Genomic DNA, 23427 nt, shown 5'->3' with positions numbered 1-23427 from the left:
TGTCACCTCATTTTGTTAATTCTCTTTTTATTTCTGTGTGTTTGGTAGGTTGGTTACGTTTCCGATCTTGGATTAGTGGCTTTCTATAGGAGGTGTCCAATGCACTCCCCTCTGGTCACCAGATCTGTATGCTCTAACGATACCCTCTTTGGGTTGAGTTGGCCCTTGTGTTGTGGTGACTGACTACTGTGGGTGCACTGGTAGGCATGACTTGCCCCAAGTCTCATTGGTTGTCTGGTCCTGCCTAGTATGGAGGCTGCTGGCTGCTGATGGGCGGGGCCAGGTCCTGGTATGGCTGACTGTAGTGCTGGGGGTTTTGGAGCTAGTGTTGGCCTGCTGGTGGGCAAGGCTGTGACCTGGGGGGTCAGGGGTGGCCCTGGGGCTGGTGTTGATTTGCTGGTAGGCAGGGCTGGTTTCTGTTATTGGTGGCTGTGGGGTCCAGGGTATCCTGGAGCTTGTGTTGTTTCACTGTCTGGCAGAGCTGGCTCCTTGCGTTTCTGGCTGTGGGGTCCCAGGATTCCTGGAGCCGGTGTCAGCCTGATGGTGGGCAGGGCTGAGTCCCAGTGGCTGACTGTGGGGTCCAAGAGATCCAGGGGCTAGTGCTGGCCCACTGGTGAGTGGGGCTGTGTCCCCACTAGGCTAGCTTCTTGTCCTGGGGCATCCCAGGACTGGTGCCAACCAGCTAGTGAGAGGAGCCGAGACCTGGCACTAATAAGCTAGAGGGAGGATTCCGAAATCGTGCTTGCCACCACCAGTGTTCTTCTGGAAGAACAACTCCCCAGAATGGCTGCAACTGGCGTCTGTGTCCCCAGGGTAAGCTCCAGTTGCCTCCTGCCTCTGTGGGAGGCTCTCCAAGATCAGCACGTGGGTATGACCCAGGCTCCTTTCAAGTTACTGCGTCTGCTCTGGGTCTTGGAGCATTTGAGATTTTGCCGATTTAATTACAATGCCTTTGCCTGTTAAGAGTGGAGTCTCTATTTCCTATAGCCCTCTGATTCTCCTGAAAGTAAGCCTGCTGGCCTTCAAAGCCATACATTCTAGGGACTTGCCTTCCTGGTGGAGAAAACTCAGACTGGGGAGCCCAGTGTTGGGCTTGGACCCCTAGTTCTCTGGGGAGAATTATACAATTGTAATTATCCTTCTATTTGTGAGTTGCCCAGCGTGGGTCTTGACTATCCCTCACTTCTGCCCCTCCTACCTGTCTTGTGGTTCCTTCTTGATATCTTTAGTTGTAGAAGGTCTTTTCGGCTAGTCTTCACATCATTCTTATCAATAGTTGCTCTGTAAAGAGTTATAATTTTAGCGTGCCTGTGGGAGGAAGTGAGCTCAGGGTCTTCCTTCTCTGCCATCTTGGCCATTCCCCCTGGTCTGACATACTTTCATGCAGTTTATTTACTCTATGAAAGTTTCCTACTTGATATGATTTTAATTCCTTGTTTGGATATCATAGAAATCTTTGGTCAGGAACTTAAAAATTCTGGTCAAAAAAATTTTCATTATGCCTGCTAACATCTAATGTTTTCATTTTCTTTCTGAAAAAAAGAAATTTTCAATTTTTAAACTCATTTTGGTGGTTGTACCCTTTTTAGATGCAATAATTAAAGTAGTCTGTATTTCCCTGATATCCCCTTCTTCTGGTTTTCAGTCACAAAAACAAAACTAGAATTTATCTGTTCCTTTTTAGATCTTTTCTTACCTACCTGCCTTTGTAGTAAGAGGAAATCATTCTTGATGCTAAACTTTTTCATTAGCCGTTTATTGCTTGCTACATTCGTTGTTTTCCAAATTCCATTTCCTCTTTAAATTCTGTTCAAAGAAACAGTCTCTTTCCTTCATATGGGAAAGGTCTCTTCATTGAAAACTTACTTAAGGCTTCTCTTCTATAAATTAGATTGACAAAAATCATGAATTATTTCACAGCAGAAAAGTGGTAGTTACCTTTTTTTTTTTTTCAACACAGGTCATTGGTAAGTAGTGGAAGGGCCCATATATTTCATTTTACCTTTTCAGAGTATACTGCTTTTTTTTTGACTCAAGAGTATATGCTAGCTATGAAGCAATGTGAAAAGTTTGCATTTAACTGATAGAAAGTTGTAGATCTTACTGAGAAGATGTGACTTTAAAAAAAGATAGAGATGAAAACAGGATAAACTTAAGAAGTTCCTATAATCAAGTGTTTTTTAACTGTTGTGGTTTTCTGAGTATTCTTTGGTTCAGTAGACTTCGAATTATTTTATGATTTTCTTTGTTTTAGGAAGCAAGAAAGGTAACACCAGTGTTCCTCATACAGAGAATCAGAAAAAAGATAAGGAATGCAAAAAGAAGTGTTTTTCAGGTGGGTCCAAGAAGAACAAAATTGCACCTGAAGAAGTTACTTCAACTGTCACAAGAAGTCGAAGAATTTCCAGGCGTCCATCTAATTGGTGGGTGGTAAAATCAGAGCAGAGTAAGTATTTTTATTTAAATTATGTTTATTTATAACAGGCTGTTTGATTTATACCCTTATTCTCTTAAGAAAAATCTAGTGAGGAAAAAATTAAATTGGGTCATCAATAGAAATAACTAATTAATTATAAAGATATTCATGAGGTTGGATCATATACAGTATTTTAGATAGAGGGATACAGCTGTAGAAAAACAAAACCAAAAGTGAAAAACCCCTGCTCTCATAGGCTTATATTCTACTGGAGGAAGACCAACAATATAGATATATAATTCACCTGGTGATGGGTCATTAAAAAAATAAAGCAGCTAAGAATTAGAAATGGGAAGTAAATGGCAAGGGTAGGAGTAGATAGGAGAATGGAGCAGAAGACTGTTTTTATAAGAGGTAGCAATGAGAGTTGATTAGGATCTTTCAGAGCACGTATATGCTCTGAAAAGCAGAGGGAGCTCTGAAAAAGAAGGGAGCCATATAAATAATTTGGTGTGGAGCATTCCATACCAAGGGAACAGTATTTGTAAAAGTACTGATGGACCATGCTTGGCGTATTTGAGGAATGTCAAGATCAATATGGCTGAAGAAGAGAGCAAGCCTGGGAGATGAAGTCAGAGAAGCAGGCTGTGATAAACAGTTTAGATGAAGTATATTGGAAAGCTACTAGAGGATTTTAAGCAATAAAAGTGACCTAATTGACTCATCTTTTAGAAGGATTATTTTTACTGCAATGTAGGGAGAGAAGTAGGGCTGGACAAAAATGGGAACATGGAGAATAGTTGGGAGATGGTTGGAGGGAAGAGAATGGAAATGGTTGGATTCAGGATTTTTTTGAAGGTAACTCACAGGAAGTACTGATGAATTAGAGTGAGAGCTGGAGTCTAGGATGATTCAGATTTTTTTTGCTAAACTAGAAGAATGGATATACTGTTTGCTGAGATGAGTAAAGGTATGAGAGAAGCAGATTTGGGAAGGATATCAAGATTTCTGGTTGTGATATGTTAATTAGATATCAAAATAGATATATTGAGGAGATAGCTTGATAAATGAGTCTATAAAGTTGCGGTGACATATCTGTGAGGACATAATTAGGGATTTATCAATATGTAGATGATATTTAAAACTTTGGGACTGCTTAAAATCACCTAGTAGTAGACTGTACCTAGAGAAGAAGGAAAGCCAAGAATTGAGTCCTGGAAGACTCCAGTGTTAAGAGTAGGGAGGAGAAAGGGAGGTCCATCAGAAGAGACTGAAAAGGAGAGTTAGTGAAACAAAAGGAAAATGAGGAGAACTAAGCATTACAGAAGTGAAGTAATAAAAGCATTTTAAGGAGTGGAAGATAAACTATTTTAAATACTGCTCATGGCCTCAATTAGATGAGAGCTAAGAATTGACAGTATGGTTTTTGGCGACATGCAGGTTGTTGGTCCCCTTGATAAAAATGCTTTCTGTGGAATGATGAGATCAAAAGCCTGACTGGAATGGGTTCAAGAGGGTGTAGTAAGTGAGATAAGAGAGAGAGTAAGATAAAGGGGCATGGCAGATACGGGGTTGAGGGAAGGTCTCCCTCTCCTTTTTAATATACAAGATGCTACATCAGTTTATCTGCTCGTTAAAATGACCTTATAGAAAGGTAGAGGATAAATACAGGATCAGTCCTTGTGTAGGCAAGGAGAGGGATGTGATCTAGTGCATAGTAAACGGGTTAGCCCTAGATAGGAGCAAGGACATCATGTCATGTAAAAGAGGAAAGACAGAGTGCACGGTGACACTTGGAAGTAGATAGATAGAGTTGATGGTGGGACGATGAATGTTGAGGGGCGGAAATATTGGATAGTATCTTCCAAATTGAGAAGGAACTTTGAGACTGAAAAATGAACCAGGCAACTCCCTAAAGTGCAATTATGAAGTTTATTTTGGGTAACTTATATACAGGCAGTATCAGATGGACGATGATCCAGAGGCACTCATAGCTCACTGTGTGCAGCCAGAAGGGGTACTAGGGAATTTATAGGGACCAAAGCTGAAAATAACATCTGACTACTAGGGAGAAGAAGCATGTCGGCACTGGCAGGAACCAGGGTTTTTTTTCTCCCCTCCACGAGTCTCATAACCATTAACCATCTGTGTCAACAGAAGTTGTTCTTCCAATTTTCATGTAAGGTGAAGGCAGGGATAAAAGTTGATAGGGAACTTATCTGGCTTGGGCTCATTCCTTGTGAGTAGGCTAAATCTCAGTCACATAGAAAGGGGACGGGTAGGGCTGCAGGGACCAAGATAGAGCTGACAAAATGAAGTCAGTGTGGCTCAGCCACACAACGAAAATGTTCCCTTCTGACCATTATTGTTTTCTCAGTGAAATAGTAAGAAGGGTCATCAGGTCAAAGTGAAGTGAGAAAGGTGATGACAGAAGTTTGAAGTTACGTTATAGCAAAAAGATATAAACCAAAATCAGCAGAGAAAGACTGCATGGGCAAAGTGTGAAGAAAATCATGTGTAAGCTTCCAAGAGCCCTCTCCCAGCAGATTCATACGGGAGGCACTTAGTTCCTCTAGCAGTGAGTTTTGACAAATGTGTAAAATGTTGTCTATCAGGGAAGCTCATTAGAAGTTTAGTGCCCAAGATTTTTATTGGGGATGATCATCTAGGCACCCTCTGCCTAGCAAGTACTGAAATTCCAGACTCCCTGAAGAAAAGCAAGTATTTGTCATAAACTGTATTTTTTGTACAAGCAGTTAGGCACACTAAACCACACTTAGCAGTTAGGAAACGATAGGAACCCTCCTAAAATTCAAGTTCCTACATGCTAGCCAAGGGCTAACTTTACAAGCAGGCCTTTCAGTGGATAGCATTCTTAGGCCTGCTGTGCCAAGTCTTTTCTGTATAATATGAAATATTTATTATTTAGGAAGTATTTTTAAAGGAGATGATAATGGAAAGATTGGTATATAGTAAGATAGTATTTAGATCAGCAAGTGAGAGACTAGTGTATATATGGCACTGCATCTGTGAGGCATTGTTGCTATAAATTATCAAATCGTAGTCAAGTAAGAAATATTTATTCTGTTGCAGCTCTTGGATTTTATTATTTATTTATTTATTCATTCACTTATTTAAACTTTTTTTATTGAGTTAATGTCATTTTACAATGTTGTGTCAAATCCCAGTGTAGAGCACGATTATTCAGTTATACATGAACATACATACCTTCATTGTCACATTCTCTTTTGCTGTGAGCCACCACAAGATCCTGTATATATTTCCCTGTGCTACACAGTACAATCTTGTTTATCTATTCTACATTTTGAAATCCCAGTCTGTCCCTTCCCACCCCCACAGCTCTTGGATTTTAGAGTTAAATCTGAGTTCAAATTATGATTCCTCCACTTTGAGTAGATTATTTTGTTCAGGTGCTTACTCTGTAAAATGTGATTACCAATACTTATACCTCATTAAGTTGTTGTAAGGATTAAATGGCGTATTTTTAGTATTAAAATATTAACTACTACTGTTACTGCTACTTATCTTTTTGCCTCAGGTTGCTGGAAACTGTACTGTGGTAAATGAGTGTGTAAATATATGGATAAATAAAAATCTTACAGAGCTTCTATATGCATGCTAGAACTCCAAAACTTACCAGAGAAGATCTGAAAAATATATCAGTCCTGAAACATGTTGGGTTTCTGATCAAATAGGGAGTCACACAAGTGGAGGAATGCTTATAGATCACCTAGTCCAAACTCCTTCATCTGATGGAAGAAGTCTGAAGCCCAGAAAAGAAACCTGAGTTCCCCCTAAGGTCATAGACCTTTGTGCTAGAATTAGAAAACAATAGAACCTAGATTTCTTGATTATTGATCTATGTGATCCTGCTGCTTTTTTATTTATGTCGAGAACTGAATGCTCACTGTGAGGCAGGAATGGTTTTAGGCTGGGCCAGGACTAGATGAGGCAAGTGAATAACCTAGAATGGGAAGTTTAAGAAGGCACTTGGTCTTAGGGTTGTGTGAGTGACTCAGAGTAAATACCTTAAATTTTCCACCCTAGTTAGAATTTATATTTTTTCATTATGAGAACTTTTAATATGTACCCTCTGATGTAGAGGAAAGGAAACTCTCCTACGTTGTTAGTGGGGATGTAATTTGGTGTAGCCACTGGGGAAAGCAGTATGGAGATTCCTTAAAAAACTAAAAATAGAGTTACCATATGATCCAGCAGTCCCACTCCTGGGCATATAAAGAAGTTGTGGTATAAAGAGGTTGTAGTATAGTACATATAATGGAGTACTATTCAGCAATAAAAAGAATGAAATAATACCATTTGCAGCAATATGGGTGGACCTAGAGATTATAATACTAAGTGAAGTAGGACAGACAGGGAAAGACAAATATATGTTATCACTTATATGTGGAATCTAAAAAATAATATAAATGAATCTATTTACAAAACAGAAATGTTCTCACAGATGTAGAAAATAAACATGGCTACCAAAAGGGAAAGAGAGGTGGGGAAGTATAAATTAGGAGTATGGGATTTGTAAATACTAACTACTACACATAAAGTAGATAAACAGCAAGGTCCTGTGTATAGCACAGGGAACTACAGTCAATAGCTTGTAATAACCTATTATGAAAAGAATATGAAAAAGAGTATATCTGTAAACTCAATCATTATGCTGTACGCCAGAAACTAATACAACATTGTAAATCAATTATGCGTCAATAAAAAGGGATATACTTTCTGATAATAATTTTGCACTGTACAGCATATTACTGTGTTTTACCCCTTATACTTGTACAGTGTTACATGTGAGTTATATATCAGTAAAACTGAGAAAAAAAAATTTTTCCAAGCTAGGCTACTCTTGCTTCACCACGGTCCTGCCCCTGGTGTTAGGCACTGGGAATATAAAGATAGGTAAAAACACCAATCTTGGTCTTAAGAAATTGTCAGTCTGCTGGAAGAGAGCGATGAGTAAAACAATCAGATGTATAATAAACATTATAAAGGAATTGAGAGAGAGCTACTCAATTTAGCCTTGGGAATTAGAGAAAGCTTCCTGAACGATGAATTAAGAGTAACCTAAGTGATTGGATGTGGTGAGGGAAAGGATGGAATATTTCAAGCAGAAGTAGCATGTGCAGAGATCTGTAGCTGAGGGCTTGACCTTTTAAAAATTGTTTCATCAGAATTATCTGGGGGAATTGTTAAAACACAAATTACAGGACCCTACTCTGAGAATTCTGATTTAGTAAGTCTGAGGTAAGGCCTGAGAAGTTTCATTTCAAACAAATTCACAGGTGTTGCTGATTTGCTGCTCTAGGGACTACTGGACTACCTTTTAAGACCAGTGCTTAAGAGAAATGCAGATAATTCAGTACTCCTGCCTTTTTTTGGTTTGTTTGTTTGGAGGAGAGTGTTGAGCGTTGTGGTTAACATAATAAGCACTCCAGATGTAGTAATAAATTAGTATCGAAAATATTTAGACTTAATCCTTAAGCTATAGGTAATCACTAAAAGATTCTAACCAGGGTTGTAATGATCCAACTTCTGTTTTCCAAGGATGATTCTTGAAACACTGTGAAGGGATGGATTGAAAAATGGCAAGGCTGGAGAAAGGAGATTAGTTAAGAGGCTGTTTTAATGATCCAGATAAGAAATGATTTGAAAGACCCTGCTAAAGACAGATAGCAGAGCTTAAAAGAAGAGGATTTGAGAGACATTAAAAGAAAGTAGAATTTAGGAATTGCTTATGAATAGGGTCAGGATTTTTGGATGACTCAGATTTCTAGTTTAGGCATCTGGGTAAATAGTTGTTTCACTGATAAAAACAAAATCGGAGGGGTAGATTTGGGGGAGAGTAGTCGGTGAATATTATAGTTATCAGCATGTACATAGTAATTAAAGTTATGGGTAGATAGGTCTCTCAGAGAGAGTACATGGAGTGAGAAGATGAAGCTAGGACATTGGCGGAAATACCAGGATCTTAAGGATGGCTAGAAGAGTAGTGGGGAGAACTGGAGAGGGTGGTTCTAGAAGCTTGTGTTTAATCTAAAAGGTTTGGTACATGTATCTATAAATGGAAGCGATGCGTAGTTTATGAATTAAATTTGAAAACAAATGTTGCCTATGATATTGGGGTATGTGTTTATATGTTAAAATATAAATAATGTTGGTATTTTAGTGAGCCAGATAATCTGGCCAAACACTATACTAACTTCAGGTTATCATTTGATCCTTTAGATCCTTTTTATAGCAATTCTTCAATAAGAAATGAATTGTCAGTGTATCACAACAGTAGACGAAAACCTGCTGAAGAAGTAAACCAATCATCTAAGAATATTGGGAAAAAAACTGTCCCATTGAAAATGCAGAAGAGAGCTGCTAAAGGCAGCTCAAGAGCACAGAAAGTTTTAAATGCTAAAGATTCTGGAGGAATTATTGACCATGATGGAATTTCCAGTTGTCCCCAGAATGAGTCTTTGGAAGGTGATGAGGCAGACTTGGCTAAGAAGAAAAACCTTGATCCTTCTGGGTAATGTCTGTTATGTGTGCAATATAGTTGTTTTTGTTTGGCATTTTAATAATAGTTTGTCTATGTTTTATTTACTCATTTATAGAGCAGCAAAATTAGCATAAAGGAGTCTGCATTCTGACAGACCTCGTGGTAAATCCACACTCTGCCATTAGCTAGCTAGATGATACCTCAGGCAAAATACTTCTCTGAATATATTTCCTCATCTTCAAATGGGGAATAATATATGGCACATGGGATGTGAGTGATTAATAAGGTAAGTATCATTGTCACCTAACAATTGCTTCCTTATTTTAAATTGTGGTAAAAACACATTACATAAAATTTATTTTCTGAATCATTTTTAAATGTATAGTTTGAGTTGCTTTCTTTTAGGTGAAGTTAATATTACTTCAGTAATCAGGAATACATCTTATTTCTTTTCTTCATAAGATGATAATAGTTAACATCTTTTAGTGGTTATTATATATCAAGTATTTGCTAGGTGTTTTCAGTGAATTCTCATGAGTCCTAACAACCTAGTGAGGTATTATTCTTAATGTGTTTTTACTCTTTGATATAAACGTTCACTCATTCATTCACTCAAAAAATACTTAATACATATTATGTGTGAGAAACTACAAGGTGCTAGGGATGTATTGATATAAATGTTAGTGTTCTAAAATATATTAGTGTATGTCATTATGGTGCAGACTATCTAAACAGTATTGAATAGAGCATTTCCCTGCACTGATATATAATGCCCTCTCTGTCTTATATCACGTTTCCATATTTACATCAGCCTGTTCCTTATATCATTTAATTTTCATGAAAAATCTTGAAAGGTGAATAGGACAGGTATTAGTTCCAGTTTCATGAAGAAGAAGGTACATATAGGTTAAATAAAGTGTGTCATTGGATACCTAGGTCTTCTGACTACTAATCCAGTTGTTTTTACTGGAATGTATTAACAAAATAGATCTCCCTTTTATTAAACAAAGCAGATAAGCCTTAGCTATGAGTTGAAAGAAATACTAAGGTGAGGGGAAGGGTATAGCTCAGTGGTAGAATGCATGCCTAGCATGCATGAGGTCCTGGATTCAATCCCTAGTACCTCCATTAAAAAAATAAATAAGTGAATAAACCTAATTACCCCCCCCCCTGCCAAAAACCCCAACCAAACCAAAAAAAGAAAGAAAGAAAGAAAGAAAAATATTAAGGCAAAAAAAAAAAAAGTTGAGTTTTTAATGTTGAGTTTGAGTTTGAGCTTGTATCCCTAAAACGAACCTTGTTTTATGCACAGTGAGAAGGAGTTAGTCTAGTTAGAAATACCTGAAGTTGACAGTTGATTCAGTATCTGCTTAAGAAAACCTGTTTGGTATCTGGATTCATAGAAAGAAGGATCTTTCAGACATTTGTTTAGTTAAGCTGTATAGTCATTAAATACTTACTATGTGTAGAAAATCAAGTATATAATTATTTTGGTATTCTATCTGTCATAAAGTGGAAAGATAAACTTACTTAGTGACTCTTGTGGAAACCTCAAAGATAATTTAGATATAAAAGGCATGTTAGCAGTTTTATTGTTCTGTATTTAGGAAAGGAAAAAAAAGAGAAAACATTATTACATTATAATATGAGTATGCGTCTGCTTTGTCTAAGGAATCTTCCTGATTAGGAATATTATGTGAACTTCTCCTTTATATGAGTAACAGATATTAAAACTTTTAACTTGTTTTAAAGTGCTATTTTTTGCTTCTGATAACCTAGTAACCATGGTCATTAATTAAACTACAAGCTAACATCCTTCTTCCCCTCTTAAAGCCTTTAGAAAAAGAAAAATCTTAAAGAGCTAGTGCATTTAAAGTATAAGAAGCAATTTCTTTGAGTTTCTCTCATTTAAAATTTTTATAAGCATCTAATTTTTATATTATTTCTCTAAGCCATTTGGAATAGAAGCTCACTACATTAGATTTTTTAACAACTTAATTGAGGTATAATTCACATGCAGTTCACTCATGAAATGTGTTCAGTTGTATTCATAGAGAAGTGCAAACCATCAAAACAGTTAATTTTAGAACATTTTCATCACCAGTATCCTTCAGTGATCATCTCCCTGTCCCTCTCCCCAACAACCCTAAGCGACTGCTAACCTACTTTATGTCTCTATAGATTTCTCTTTTCTGAACTTTCATGTGAATGAAATCACATAGGATCAAGTTTTTTTGTTTGGTTTCTTTCATTTTGTGTATTTTCAAGTTTTATATGTGTTGTACCATGTATCAGTACTTCATTCCTTTTTATGACTGAGTACTATTTTGTTTTGTTACACCACACTTTGTTTATTCATTTATCCATTGGTGGACATTTGAGTTGCTTCTACCTTTTGGCTATTACAGAGTAATACTGATAAAAACATTTGTGTACAAGTGGAATTGCCAAGTCATGTAATAACTCTACCTTTAATCTTTTGAGGAACTGCAAGACTGTTTTCCAAAACATTTGCACCATTTTACATTCCTACCAGCAGTGTATGAGGCTTCCAGTGTCTTCACATCCTTGTCAACATTTGTTATTACCTGCCTTTGATTCTAGCCATTCTAGTTGGTAGGAAATGGTGTTTCATTGAGGTTTTCATTTTCATTTCCATGAGGACTAATGATGTCAAGCATCTTTTGTGTGCTTATTGGCCATTTACATATCTTTACAGATTATTTCAGGTCCTTTGCCTAATTTTAAATTGGGTTGTCTTTTTTATTGAATTCTAAGAGGTATTTATGTATTCTAGATACAACTCTCTTTTCAGATAAATGATTTGCAAATATTCTGTCTCATTCTTTGGGTTGTCTCACTTTCTTGATTGTGTCCTTTGAAGCACAAAAGTTTTTAATTTTCATAAAGTCTCATTTATCTATTTTGTCTGTTGTTGCTTGTACTTTTGGTGTCATATCTAAGAACCCTTTTCTCAATTCAAATTTAAGAATATTTACCCCTGCTTTTTTCCTAAGTTTTAGCTTTTTTATAGTTTTAGCTCTTAAATTTAAGTCTTTGATCCATTTTGAGTTATTTTTTGTATATCCTGTGAAGGGTCTGACTTCATTCTTTTGCATTGTGACTATCCAGTTGTCCCATAACTATAGAAAAGACATTTATTGCCCCCATTAAATGGGCTTAGCGCCATTTTTTAAAATCAGCTGACCATAGATGTATAGGTTTATTTCTGGATTCTCAATTTTATTCTGTTGTCTATATCCAGTTGTTTTTTCTAGTACCACACTGTCATGATTACCATTGCTTTGAGGTAAGTTTGAAATCAGAAAGTGTGACTTTTCTTTTTCAGGGATATTTTGGCTATTCTGGGTCCCATGCAATTCCATATAAATTCTAGATTCAGTATATCAATTTCTACAAAGATGTCATTTGGGATTCTGATAGGGATTATGTTGAATCTATCAATTTGAGGAATATTGTCATCTTAACAATGTCCATTGAGCCATGAAAATGGGATGTTTTTCCTGTTATTTAGATCTTCTTTAATTTTTTTCCAACAGTGTTTTGAGAGTTTAAATTTTACCACTTCTTTTTGTTTGTTTGTTTTTAAATGGAGGTACTGGGAATTGAACCCAGGACCTCGTCCTAATTAAGCATGTGCTCTGCCCCTGAACTGTTACTCTCCACTACACTTCTTCTGTTAAATTTATTCCTAAGTATTCCTTTTGATGCTATTGTGAATGAATTCTTTTTAAGTTTCATTTTGAATTGTCCATTGCAAGTGTATAGAAATACAATTGATTTTTTTGTATGTCAGTCTTTATCCTGCAGCCTTGTTGAACTCATGAGTTAGTTCTGATAGCTTTTTAGTAGATTTTGTAGGACTTTGTAAGTACAAGATCATGTCATTTGTGATAGTTTTACTTCTTCCTTTCCAATCTGGATGCTTTCACTTTCTTTTTCTTGCATTATTGCCCTGGCTAAAATCTTCAGTACTATATTCAGTAGACTTCCTTGTCTTGTTTTTAATCTTTGAGGGAAAACATCCAGTCTTTCACCGTTCAATATGTTGTTAGCTGTGGGTTTTCATAGATGCCCTTTTATCAAGTTGAGGAAGTTCTTTTTTATTCCTAGTTTGTTGAGTGTTTTTATCATAAAAATACTGCATTTTGTCAAATTTGTTTTTAATCTATTGATATGACAATGTGATTTTTTTCTAATTGAGATAATGTATTACATTAATTGATTGTTGGATATTAGACCAAACTTGCATCTCTGGTGTAAATCTCATTCTGTCATCATGTGTAATTCTGTTTATATGTTGCTAGTAATTTGTGGAGGTGGTGTTTGTTTTTTGGGTTTTTTTGTCTGTAGTTTTCTTGTGATGTGTTTGTCTGGTTTTGATATCAGGGTGATACTGACTTCACAAAATGAGTTGGGAAGTGCTCTTCTGTTTTTGGAAAAGTTTATGAAGAATTCGTATTAAGTCTTTAAATAATGGTAGAATTCAGTGGTGAACCTATCTGGGCCTGGGCTTTTCTGGTTAGTTTTTTGATTACTGATTTATCCTATTGTTATAAATTTTTGAGATTGTTTATTTTTTCTTGAATCACTTGGTAATTTGTGTGTTTCTAGGAATTTGTTCCGTTCCATCTAGGTTATCTGATTTGTTGGTGTTTAATTGTTCATAGTATTCTCTAATGACCTTTTTTATTTCTTTTGACTCTAGTGGTAGGACCTAGACAGAGACTAGAACCTCCAGAAATAAACTATCAAAGAATACTCAGAAGTTTGCATGTTCTTTTGTTCTCTTGCATGCAGATTTTTTTCATGTATAATAAGAATAGGCTGGTAGACTGAATCAAGAAGCATATTAAAACAGGACTTGTAAGAGAAATGTGAGGGAGGAGAGAGAATTATGCGGTCTAGGAATAATGTGTTTACGTATATTTAGGGTAAACCAGTTGGCTGTCAGCTACCAAAGAGATGGGTCTAGGTCCCTCTGAAAACAATTTCAGTTGTTTGTGGATTTTCATAAACCCATGTTGGATTAACTGTGTAGTATACATCATAAGCTGCTCATAGGTAATGTCTCCCAGTGCCCTCCTGTTATCCTTTCTATCTTTGTTAGGCCGGATCTGTACCATTTCTTTTATCAGAATTTTTCAAATTAGAACTCTTGGTAGGTTCTAGAAACATAATTTCCTTCCTGGACTAGTTGTAAATTTTAGGACCTGAACAAGGTTATCTGATACTTGTTATAGCCAATATTATATTGTCTACTTACCTCTTTAATGTTTCTGGGAGAAATATTTTTTGAAGAAATATGAACAGTTATAAACTTTTCATTTTCATAGAGATACAGGAAGCTCAAAGGATCAAGATAGTATGGCTGCACAAAGTGTGCATCTAAAGTCTCAGATCAATGGATATACATGCAAGACACCAGCAGAGTCTAACTTGGATTCTGGAGAGCCTGGGACCTCAGTTTTGGAAGGGAGGTATGCATGTGTTCTAAGGATAATAGGATTTACTCATTGTATTTGTTACCTATTGCCATGTAACAAATTACCCCCAAAGTTTAATTTTAATTTTGTTAATGGCTTGCAGACATTATTTCACTTTCTGTGGGTAGAAATCTGGGAGAGACTTAGCTGGCTAGTTCAGGCTCAGGGAGTCTCATGAGGTATAGTGGTCAAGATCTGTTTGGTTTGCAATCCTTTGAAAGCTTGACTGGAACTTGGAGGATCCACTTATATGGTGGCTTGCTCACATAGCTGTTAGCTGCAGGTCACAGTTCCTTGTCTTGTGGCTCTCTCCATAGGGCTGTTTAATATGGCAACTGGCTTCCACCAGCAGGTGATCCAAGAGAAAGTGTGACTATGACAGAGGTCATAGTACCTTTTAATGACCTGGTCTCTAAAGTCTTCCACTTTATTCTGTTCATTAGAAACAAGTCACTAAGTCTACACCACACTCAGGAAGAGGGGAGTTAGAATTAGTATGTACCTTTTGAAAGGAACATTATCTAAGAATTTGTGGATATATGTTTAAAGTGAGCATACTCAGTGAGCAAACCAAATAAACCTACTTTCATAATATCTGAAGTCATATAACCCTTTTTCAAAATGAAGGGATGGTAAATTATAGCAGACTCTCAGACTTCAAAGGGATAGCTAAGATTTCTTTACTATTTAGGAACTATGAGACCTGTCCTGGGGTCATAATAGGAGGAAGAGGATCTAGGACTTGAATAAGCTGAATTATCTCTGAACAGTTTCTGGACTGTATTTTAAATTACTTGTTTTTGGCCGTAGTTTAAAAAAATTAAGATAAGCTGATCATTTCTAATTTTATTTCTTATGGTTTGATTTTTATCAAAGAATGTTATTTGCATTGACTTAAATTTGTAATTCTGATCCATGAGTTAGTTTGAAAGGTTATAAAATTCAGTATTATTGTGTTTGACAAATCAATTGTGGAACTAAATGGTAGATTTTGTTTTATGCAGTGAGTATATTCTTAATGTTCTATAACACCATTCTTGGTTTTATAAGAAAGAAATCTTTGGCAGTTTTAGGAGAAAATTGACCATTAAGGTAGATTTATTAGATGTATTTATTCTAAAAACACAAATCTTGTGGTTTGTTTTTTCTTAAGTGGACCTTCCAGGCTCAAGAATTATTTAATGTCTGGGAAGAATAATTTGGATGTGGATGATAATGAAGTTCAGGAAAGTTCAGGTAAGTTATGATTTATTTTCTACTGTCTTGATTTTTGTAGCATTATGCATATGGAGTAAGGTATGCTATGTTTTGTTTAAATTACCACTGGTGGCAAGTGTGTGTTGAGTACCTACTTTTAAGAGCCTTACTTTATGGTTAGAGATTTGTAAGACCTTGTACCTAGGTGAGAGAGGGAGGGAACTTAGCTTAGCTAGGCGATTCTCATTTTGGCTCTCTCATGCATTTGTAGATGGATGCAGGCCCCTGGGGTTGAGGTCATTTGAAAGAACAGCTGGGCTGGAAGTCCAAGGTGACTTCTTCACCAATATATTTGGTACCCAGCCAGGGTGGCTGAAATAGTTGGGTGGGAGAGGGGTGGCCAAGCATCTTTTTTTTTCTTTCACATAGCCTTTCCATGTGGTTATCTGGGGTTTCCTCACAGCAATGTAGTCTTGGGGTAATTAATCTTCATACATGGTGGCTGTCTTTCCCCAGAGTGAAGTTCCAAGAGACCCAGGTGGAACTTGCATATCTTAGAACTTAGCCTTCAAAATCCCAGAATGTCATCTCTTCTTAATTTTGTTAGTTGAACTACTCACTAAGGCCAGCGGAGTTCCAAGGAAAAGGGAATTAAACTTTGCCTCTTGATGAAGAACAACATTTGTGCATAGGAGGAGAAAGAATTGATGGCCGCTATGTTTAGATGCTGTTTACCACACTGAAGTTGAGAACCCTTGACCTAATTGTCACACTGCTAAATTCAGTATAGTTCAACTGTTTTAGAACTTTAAGGATCATAGATTACATTATTAACATATCAATTATTATCACACCTTGCATTTTAATCCACTGAGTGACTTATTTTGCTTCAAGTCCATAAGCAATAGAAAGCCTATTTGTTTTTTGTGACTTATAATTGTTATCCGCTTAAGATGTATTAATTGTAGCAAAATCTAGAGACATACTATACTGTTTTTCATGAGTCTTCATTCAGCAATGAAAAGCAAAGGAGGTAAAAAAATGTACTGTCAAGTCAAATTTTATTTTAAAGTATTTATACTGATGTTGACTGAGTAACATACTTTAACTCAACATGGAATTAATTAGCAGCCATCACTCATGATATTTCTTGTAAAATTTGCAGATGATTCGAGAGTAAAAAGATCTAACTCGACACCAGAGAACAAAATGCATCACAAATTAGGTAAATTATTTTTTTCTTAATATTTTCATATTATAAAACCTCTTATTTCTAACTATAGTTTAATTTTTTTCTCAAGCAGCGGGAAAATATTATTTGGATTAATTGTCAGATAAATTAAACTTTTATATTTAGTTTTCATGGATTTCATGGTAAATCATCACAGGTCACTGTGATGATGAGTTTCTTTATTGTTCATTTATAAATCCTACAGTCCTCTCATTCATTGCCCTAGGGAGCTGATCTCACCTAGGGAGCTGATCTCACCTAGGCTAAGAAGCTAGGGTGGAAAATTCTATAAAATATAACTGCTGGATAGCTGGTATCCCTGACAACTTCTTCCATTTTTATCCAACTCACTTCTAAACAAAGCAATAACTAGGATAAGTAAATAGGGAAAGTTAGGAGCTAGGGAACCCATGGAGAGGCCCATGTGAGGATGAACTCTGTGGTTCTCAAAGAGATATTTGCCAGTCAGGGTTCATAGGGCCTCCCAAGTTTGTGGGATTGGAGTGGCTTTTTAATATTTCTCCCTATACTTGAGTCTGTGAGTGTTTCTGTGCTTATACCTGAAGAGAAGCAGTAGCAGTGAAGCTTTCTCTGATTGCTCCAACCAAAACCTCACATCTTGTCAGTTAGTATTTTGTGGGCCCATGTGAAGATAGACTGATATACTTCTCAGTGCTTAATGCTTATCTTGGAATAGAATATGACTAGAGTGAGGAGCAGGCAAAGAGAAATAAGAATGTCTGTGAGCAGAGGTTTTCAGCAACCTGAGAGGAAAATCAAGCATTATGCTTAAGAATAGTGGCAGTCTCTGGTGAGCTAGAACTTCTGTGGTAGATGGATAACACTTTTAACAATGAAAGAAATATGAGTACTTCCAGAGATTTAGTTATATCATAGAAGGCTTTTTAGTCCTAAAGCATAATTTTTCAGTTTAAAAAGTCAGTAGTTGAACAGAAAGTAAGGATAGTCACTCTTGAGAGCTAAATTAGTAACTGGTGTTGACATGAAAGAAATTTCTCATAACAGAAATACAAAAAACATGGAAACCGTGAAGAAAAAAATATGCAATGGAAATAACATGGAAACATCAGCTAAAACATGCAAATTAAAGGAATTCCAGAAAGAAGAAATAAATGGAGGAGTGAAAACAGTTAAAGAAAGTACTTGTTAAAACTTCCCTGGAGTAAAGATAGGCTTCATCTACAATTTGAACGAGTTTACCAACTGCCAGTCAGAGTTAATGAAAAAGATACACCTCTAGATATAAGCTAATAAAATTTCTAAATTTCAAGGATAGAGGAAAGCTTCCAGATGGAAAAGTTACATATAAAGAAGAGAAAATGACTAGCACTGCTTATCTGTGTAACACTGGAAGAATAAAATAATATATATAGCCTACTTTTAGAAATGTATTATACCATCCTATGTTATAACTAGCCAAGATATCTTTCTTTCTGATAAGTGAATTTACTTTGCAGATAATGAAATATTAAGTTTAGTATCCTCAATATAAAATATCTGTGTATGGTAATCTAACCAAGTATCATATAAATCAGAACTAAGTCCAAAGAAAGGAAACAGTGGCGAGGAATAATTCTGAATATATGTGGTTAAATTTAAATAAAGTGTATTTGTTTTCTGTGTACCAAATTACTACAAATTTAGTGGTTTAGATAACACACATTTATTATCCCATGGTTTCCATGGGTTAGGAGCCTAGGCACAAATTAGCTGGGTTCTCTGTTCGAGGTTCTCATAGGCTGCAGTCAGAAGTGTTAGCCTGGGCCATGGTCTTACCTGAGGCTCAAGGTCCTCTTCCAAGCTCATGTGGTTGTTAGCAGAATTCAGTTCCTTGGAACTATAGGATTGAGGTACCTGTTTTCTTGGTGTGTGTTAGCCATGGGCCACTGCTCTCAACTTCTGGAGGTCACCTGCAGTTCCTTGTCACATGATTCTTTCCCTAGGCCCCTTCACAATGTGGCACCTTGCTTCTTCAGAGTCAGCAGAGAATAATTTCTCTCTGCTTCTGCTAGGTAGCATCTTATATGTATAGCCGTGATGTAGTCACAGGAGTGATTTCCTATCACTTTTACCATATTCTGTTGAATATGTCATAGGTATCTTAGAGAAGGTGATTATACAAAGGCATGTCTCATTGCTCACACTTTAGGGTGTCTGCTACTTAATGCTAATGTGATTGGGGATTTATAAGTGCTAAGTAATGATTTTTGCAATAATAGCTTGAAATCCAGACCATCTTAACAAAACTTGATATGGTGGAGAGGAGAATAGAAGTGGAAGAGGTGTAATAAAAGTGTAAAAGTTTTATTTTACTAAGTGAGAAAAAGGAGAAGATAACATATCTTGGTAATGGGTATAGTTTTTAATATAATCATGGAGAAATGAGAGTTTGATTTTTGAGTGTCAGGTGTGGGAAGGTAACCAATGTTAGAGTCCAGAAGCACAGCTAAACTTTGAAAGGACCAAGGTTTGGGGGGTGGGGAAAGAAATGGTATTCTGATCAAACCAATAAAAATGAGGGGAAAAAAGAATCACTAATGTAAAATAACCAGTAAATATAAAGTAAGATGTGAGGAATAAAAGGAAGCATATTACTTGTTACACTAAGTATGAATGGATTGAATTCCTCTAATAGGATAGAGACTATCAGAGTTGGTTAAGCAATACAAACTGACCTATATGTTTATAGGAAACACTTCAAGTTTTAAAATAAAAGATTATTAAAGAGTTAGGTAGGCTAATGTAAACAAAAAGAAAATAGTAATGTAATTTTAACATTAGATGAAATGAAATTTAAGGTTAAAAGTGCTGAACAGGATAAAGGACTTGCAATAATAATAAAATTAGCAATTTATTGAGGAAGATAGAAAAATCGTAAACTATTCAGTACCATACAACCTAGCAACCAAAATGTATTAAGAAAAAAAAAACTAAGAAAAGGCAAGGAGATTTTAATTTAAATAATACAGTTAGACTGGGAGATTTTTTTTTAAAGGAAGTACAGGGGATTGATCCTAGGACCTTGTGTGTGCTAAGCATGTGCTCTACCACTGAGCTGTACCCTCCCCACCTAGATTGGGAAACTTTGATAAACCACTTTCAGAATTGGACGACCCTAGCTAATCAAAAGTAAAATCATAGGAAGCTGATTATATAGCCAGCAAACTTAGTCTATAGTTCTTTGCATTGTTCAGATACTTGTGTGTACACACAAACACATGCATACATAATAACTAACCCTGATTTCTAAATTTTCTGTTGTGGACCATTTATATGGTTTTCAATTTGATTTTTGTTTCCTGATTCTGTTATAAACAGTACTACCATGAATGTTCTTGTACTTGTATCTTTGCTCATTTTTCTGAATATTTTTGCAAACTCATTTTCTAAAAATGAAGTTTCTGAGTCAAACAGTATTACAGTTGTAGGTATTGTCAATTTGTCTTCAATCAGCTTACATTTCTACCTACAGTATATGAGAATTCAGGTGTACCTTTAAAATCATTAGCCATTGGTGTTATTAAATCTTTTCCAATCTAGTAGCTTATTTTTTCATTGACATTTCTTTAATAGCACAAACATGTCTTAAATTAATTTTTCTAGCATTTTGTCTAGAAGCATTAGTGTTCTAGAAAGTAGTATCAGTCTTTTCACTGCAAAGTATCATCTAACATTTATATGTGTACATTTTTTGTCTGATGTCTTTTTACAGTATTGCCCTCCAACACACCAAATGTTCGCAGGACTGTGAGAACACGATCAAAACCTTTGGAATACTGGCGAGGAGAGCGTCTAGATTATCAAGGAAGGCCATCAGGTAAACTTTATGCTTTAATGTCTCAAAAAAAAATAATGGTATTTACTGCAGTTTATTGAGGTATATTATTTGCCAAGCACTGTCTTACATATATTACCTTATTTAATCATCATCCTCCAAAAATGTGACAATAGATTCAAGTCCAGATTTCTCTGATTACTAGAGATGCTGATTTTTTTTTTCTCTTTGGTAGCAATATGAGGTGAGTGTGTGGCTTTACAGAGTGTTATCATTTCTATACTATCTAACAAGTTTCCTAATTGCATAAAATGAAGCACTAGATCAGAGTGTGAGAAGATTATAACTGGCAAAGATTATGTATTCTCCATTATTATTCTTACTCCGTTTTCTTATATTGTTCTACAGAAATGGTAGAGGGTGGGAAAGAAAGTATAGTGAGTGTCATTTTAAAGTTATTTTCTTTTTTGATGGATATTTCTAAGTCAAAGTACTAAACTCACATGTAGATTACTATAAATAGTTCATTGCTGACCTTTGTTTTCTTTGTATTTTAAACCTCCACTGATGACTGCTGATTTCAAGCAACAGAGACCATTCCATCAGTTTTCATCAGTGCTTCTAAGAAGATTTAGGATAGTAGAGACCTAAGTAAAATTGGTTGCTATTTGTTATATTTGAATTTTTAGCTATGGAATGTAGTTAGTAGTAATGTATCCTTTGGTATTTTGAAAGGAAATGTGCTATACTAATTTAAAGAGTTTTGTTTCAAGGTTTTTACTTTGCCAGGTGTGATAATTTACCCTTTTTTTGGTTAAATTTCAGGAGGATTCGTAATTGGTGGAATACTTTCCCCAGACACAGTATCATCTAAAAGGAAAGCAAAAGAAAACTTGGGAAAAGTCAACGCAGTAGATAATAGGAAAAGGATCTGTCTTGATAATGATGAAAGAAGTATGAACTTAATCCTTATTTTAAATAACAGTGCTTTGAGAAGTAGCTCTTTGCAAATTTTGAAATGTACTTCTAAAAGCTTCAGGGTAATACTACTTTAGGGTAAATTCACTTTTTAATGTCTACTTTTTTCCCCCAGATTTTGAAAGTAAACTAATCTAATCTTTAAAAAAAATTGGTAATAGCGTAAATTACCCTGTCAGTGAAGCTTATCTTTTCCATGTTCAAACTATGGTTAAAATAGACATTTTAATGAATTCTTTCTAAAGTGAATCTCATACTTCAGCTCTCTTAGAGAATGTGCAAAACACCATTTAACTTCTTGATGATGCAAGAGTTCAAGAGTTCTGTTACAATAGGCTTACAGAAAATAAGTTTGGGATGTTTGCTTCTATATTAAATCATTGTGGCTTTTGAATTTTTGTTTATCAAAGTGGTCGTTGATAAGTAAGAAGAGATCATTATGCTGCTGGCAATTTCCTTTACAACTTGTCCATAGCTGTATTTCATACTAGATTTTTTTTTAATTGAAAAGAATTTTAAGTAAATAGTTTGTATTTTAGTGCTATTTCTTTTTGCAGAGAATAAACTTGTGGTAAACCTGAATATACCTCTTGGAGATCCTTTGCAGCCAACGAGGGTAAAGGACCCTGAAACAAGAGAGATTATTCTTATGGGTAAGATCAGGGATGAAATTGAGAATGCTTAATTTAACAACTAGGAAGGACAAACTGTTTGCTTGAAGACTGGCCTATCTACTTTGCCTTTTTCTCCCTGGATGTCAGAGCCAAAGTCCTGTAAAGGGTCTAATTCCAGTAAGCAGCCTGTGTGAGGACTACTCTAGGGGAATTGATGGCAGACAACCTCCAGGGGACATACAGTATCATGCATTTGTCCTCTGCCTCCCCCAGTAGGTTCTAGGCTTTCTTTGACAGGCCTGGGGGACAGTGGCTGTTTATGGAGAAGTATATAGCAAGTTAACTGGCAGACACTCAGATACACCCTTACTGTGAGACCAGGCAGGGATTGTGGGAAGGATTTAGACAGCCTTTTGAACTTTGAGATGCTAGTAATGGTATCTGGGGTACAAAACCTTTGGGAGGATGACTAGCAAGGGCATGAGTCAGCCTAACAAATGACAGGCTTAGTCTTAAGGTTCTCGAAGCCTTCTGCTATACTTAATAGGCATTAAACATTTTGTGTCTGGGAGACCATGGGAGGTTCCAAGGGACAGACTATAGTAGGGTGTTGGGGTTAAGTAGGGAACACTCAGCTATTTATCAACCAGGAGATATTTACACACAGGATATATTAACATGTTTTAATGACTATTATGACTGTACCAATGAGTACTGAGGACTATTTTTCCAAAGTTGGAGGACAAATTGGTCAAACCAGAAAGGCAGTAATGGTATTTATACTTAAAATTTTGGCTGTGGAATAGATTCCATGTAATCTCTTATGTATCAAAGTTATTTGTTTATTCAGATTATTTATTTCGCAACAGAGTTAGAAGTTCAGGGAATTTTGTTTAGTGTAGTGTTTTAACTAAAAACATTACTATACTGTATCATATTTTTAAAGTTGTGAATGTTGTCCAGAATTCGTCACTTTTTATTTGTTGATTGAGTCCATTTTATGTATTTTCTATATCCTGCAGTCTGTGGCATTACTAACATTTCCAGATATCCAAGGAAATAGTCAGAAGCTGATAACAGAAAAATCTATTAATTATAGATCTGGAAAGGTTTGTAAATGAAAGGGAAATTTTAAAAGTGAGTTAGTTATTTGTGAACTATA

General features: G+C 35.9%; 1 protein-coding gene across 10 annotated transcripts in view; it reads left to right on the top strand.

Moving 5' to 3' along the window:
- The window catches only part of CENPC (centromere protein C), a 62727-nt gene that overhangs the window by 31028 nt on the left and 8272 nt on the right, over positions 1–23427 (top strand). For all 10 annotated transcript variants that reach the window (XR_010380645.1, XM_010994691.3, XM_064484998.1 and 7 more), the window contains 8 exons: positions 2255–2446; positions 8681–8972; positions 14300–14443; positions 15603–15685; positions 16812–16871; positions 20611–20715; positions 21499–21627; positions 22209–22304. Coding sequence is in view for 9 of the 10 variants with exons in the window: in XM_010994691.3 (XP_010992993.3) it covers positions 2255–2446; positions 8681–8972; positions 14300–14443; positions 15603–15685; positions 16812–16871; positions 20611–20715; positions 21499–21627; positions 22209–22304 (1101 nt within the window). In the remaining variant the exon portion in view is untranslated. The remainder of the gene's footprint in view (positions 1–2254; positions 2447–8680; positions 8973–14299; positions 14444–15602; positions 15686–16811; positions 16872–20610; positions 20716–21498; positions 21628–22208; positions 22305–23427) is intronic.

The sequence above is a fragment of the Camelus dromedarius genome, chromosome 1, assembly GCF_036321535.1.
Source record: "Camelus dromedarius isolate mCamDro1 chromosome 1, mCamDro1.pat, whole genome shotgun sequence".
NCBI classification, from domain to species: domain Eukaryota; kingdom Metazoa; phylum Chordata; class Mammalia; order Artiodactyla; family Camelidae; genus Camelus; species Camelus dromedarius.
Note: the sequence above shows the minus strand (reverse complement) of the source record. Positions and strands in the feature narration are given on the sequence as shown.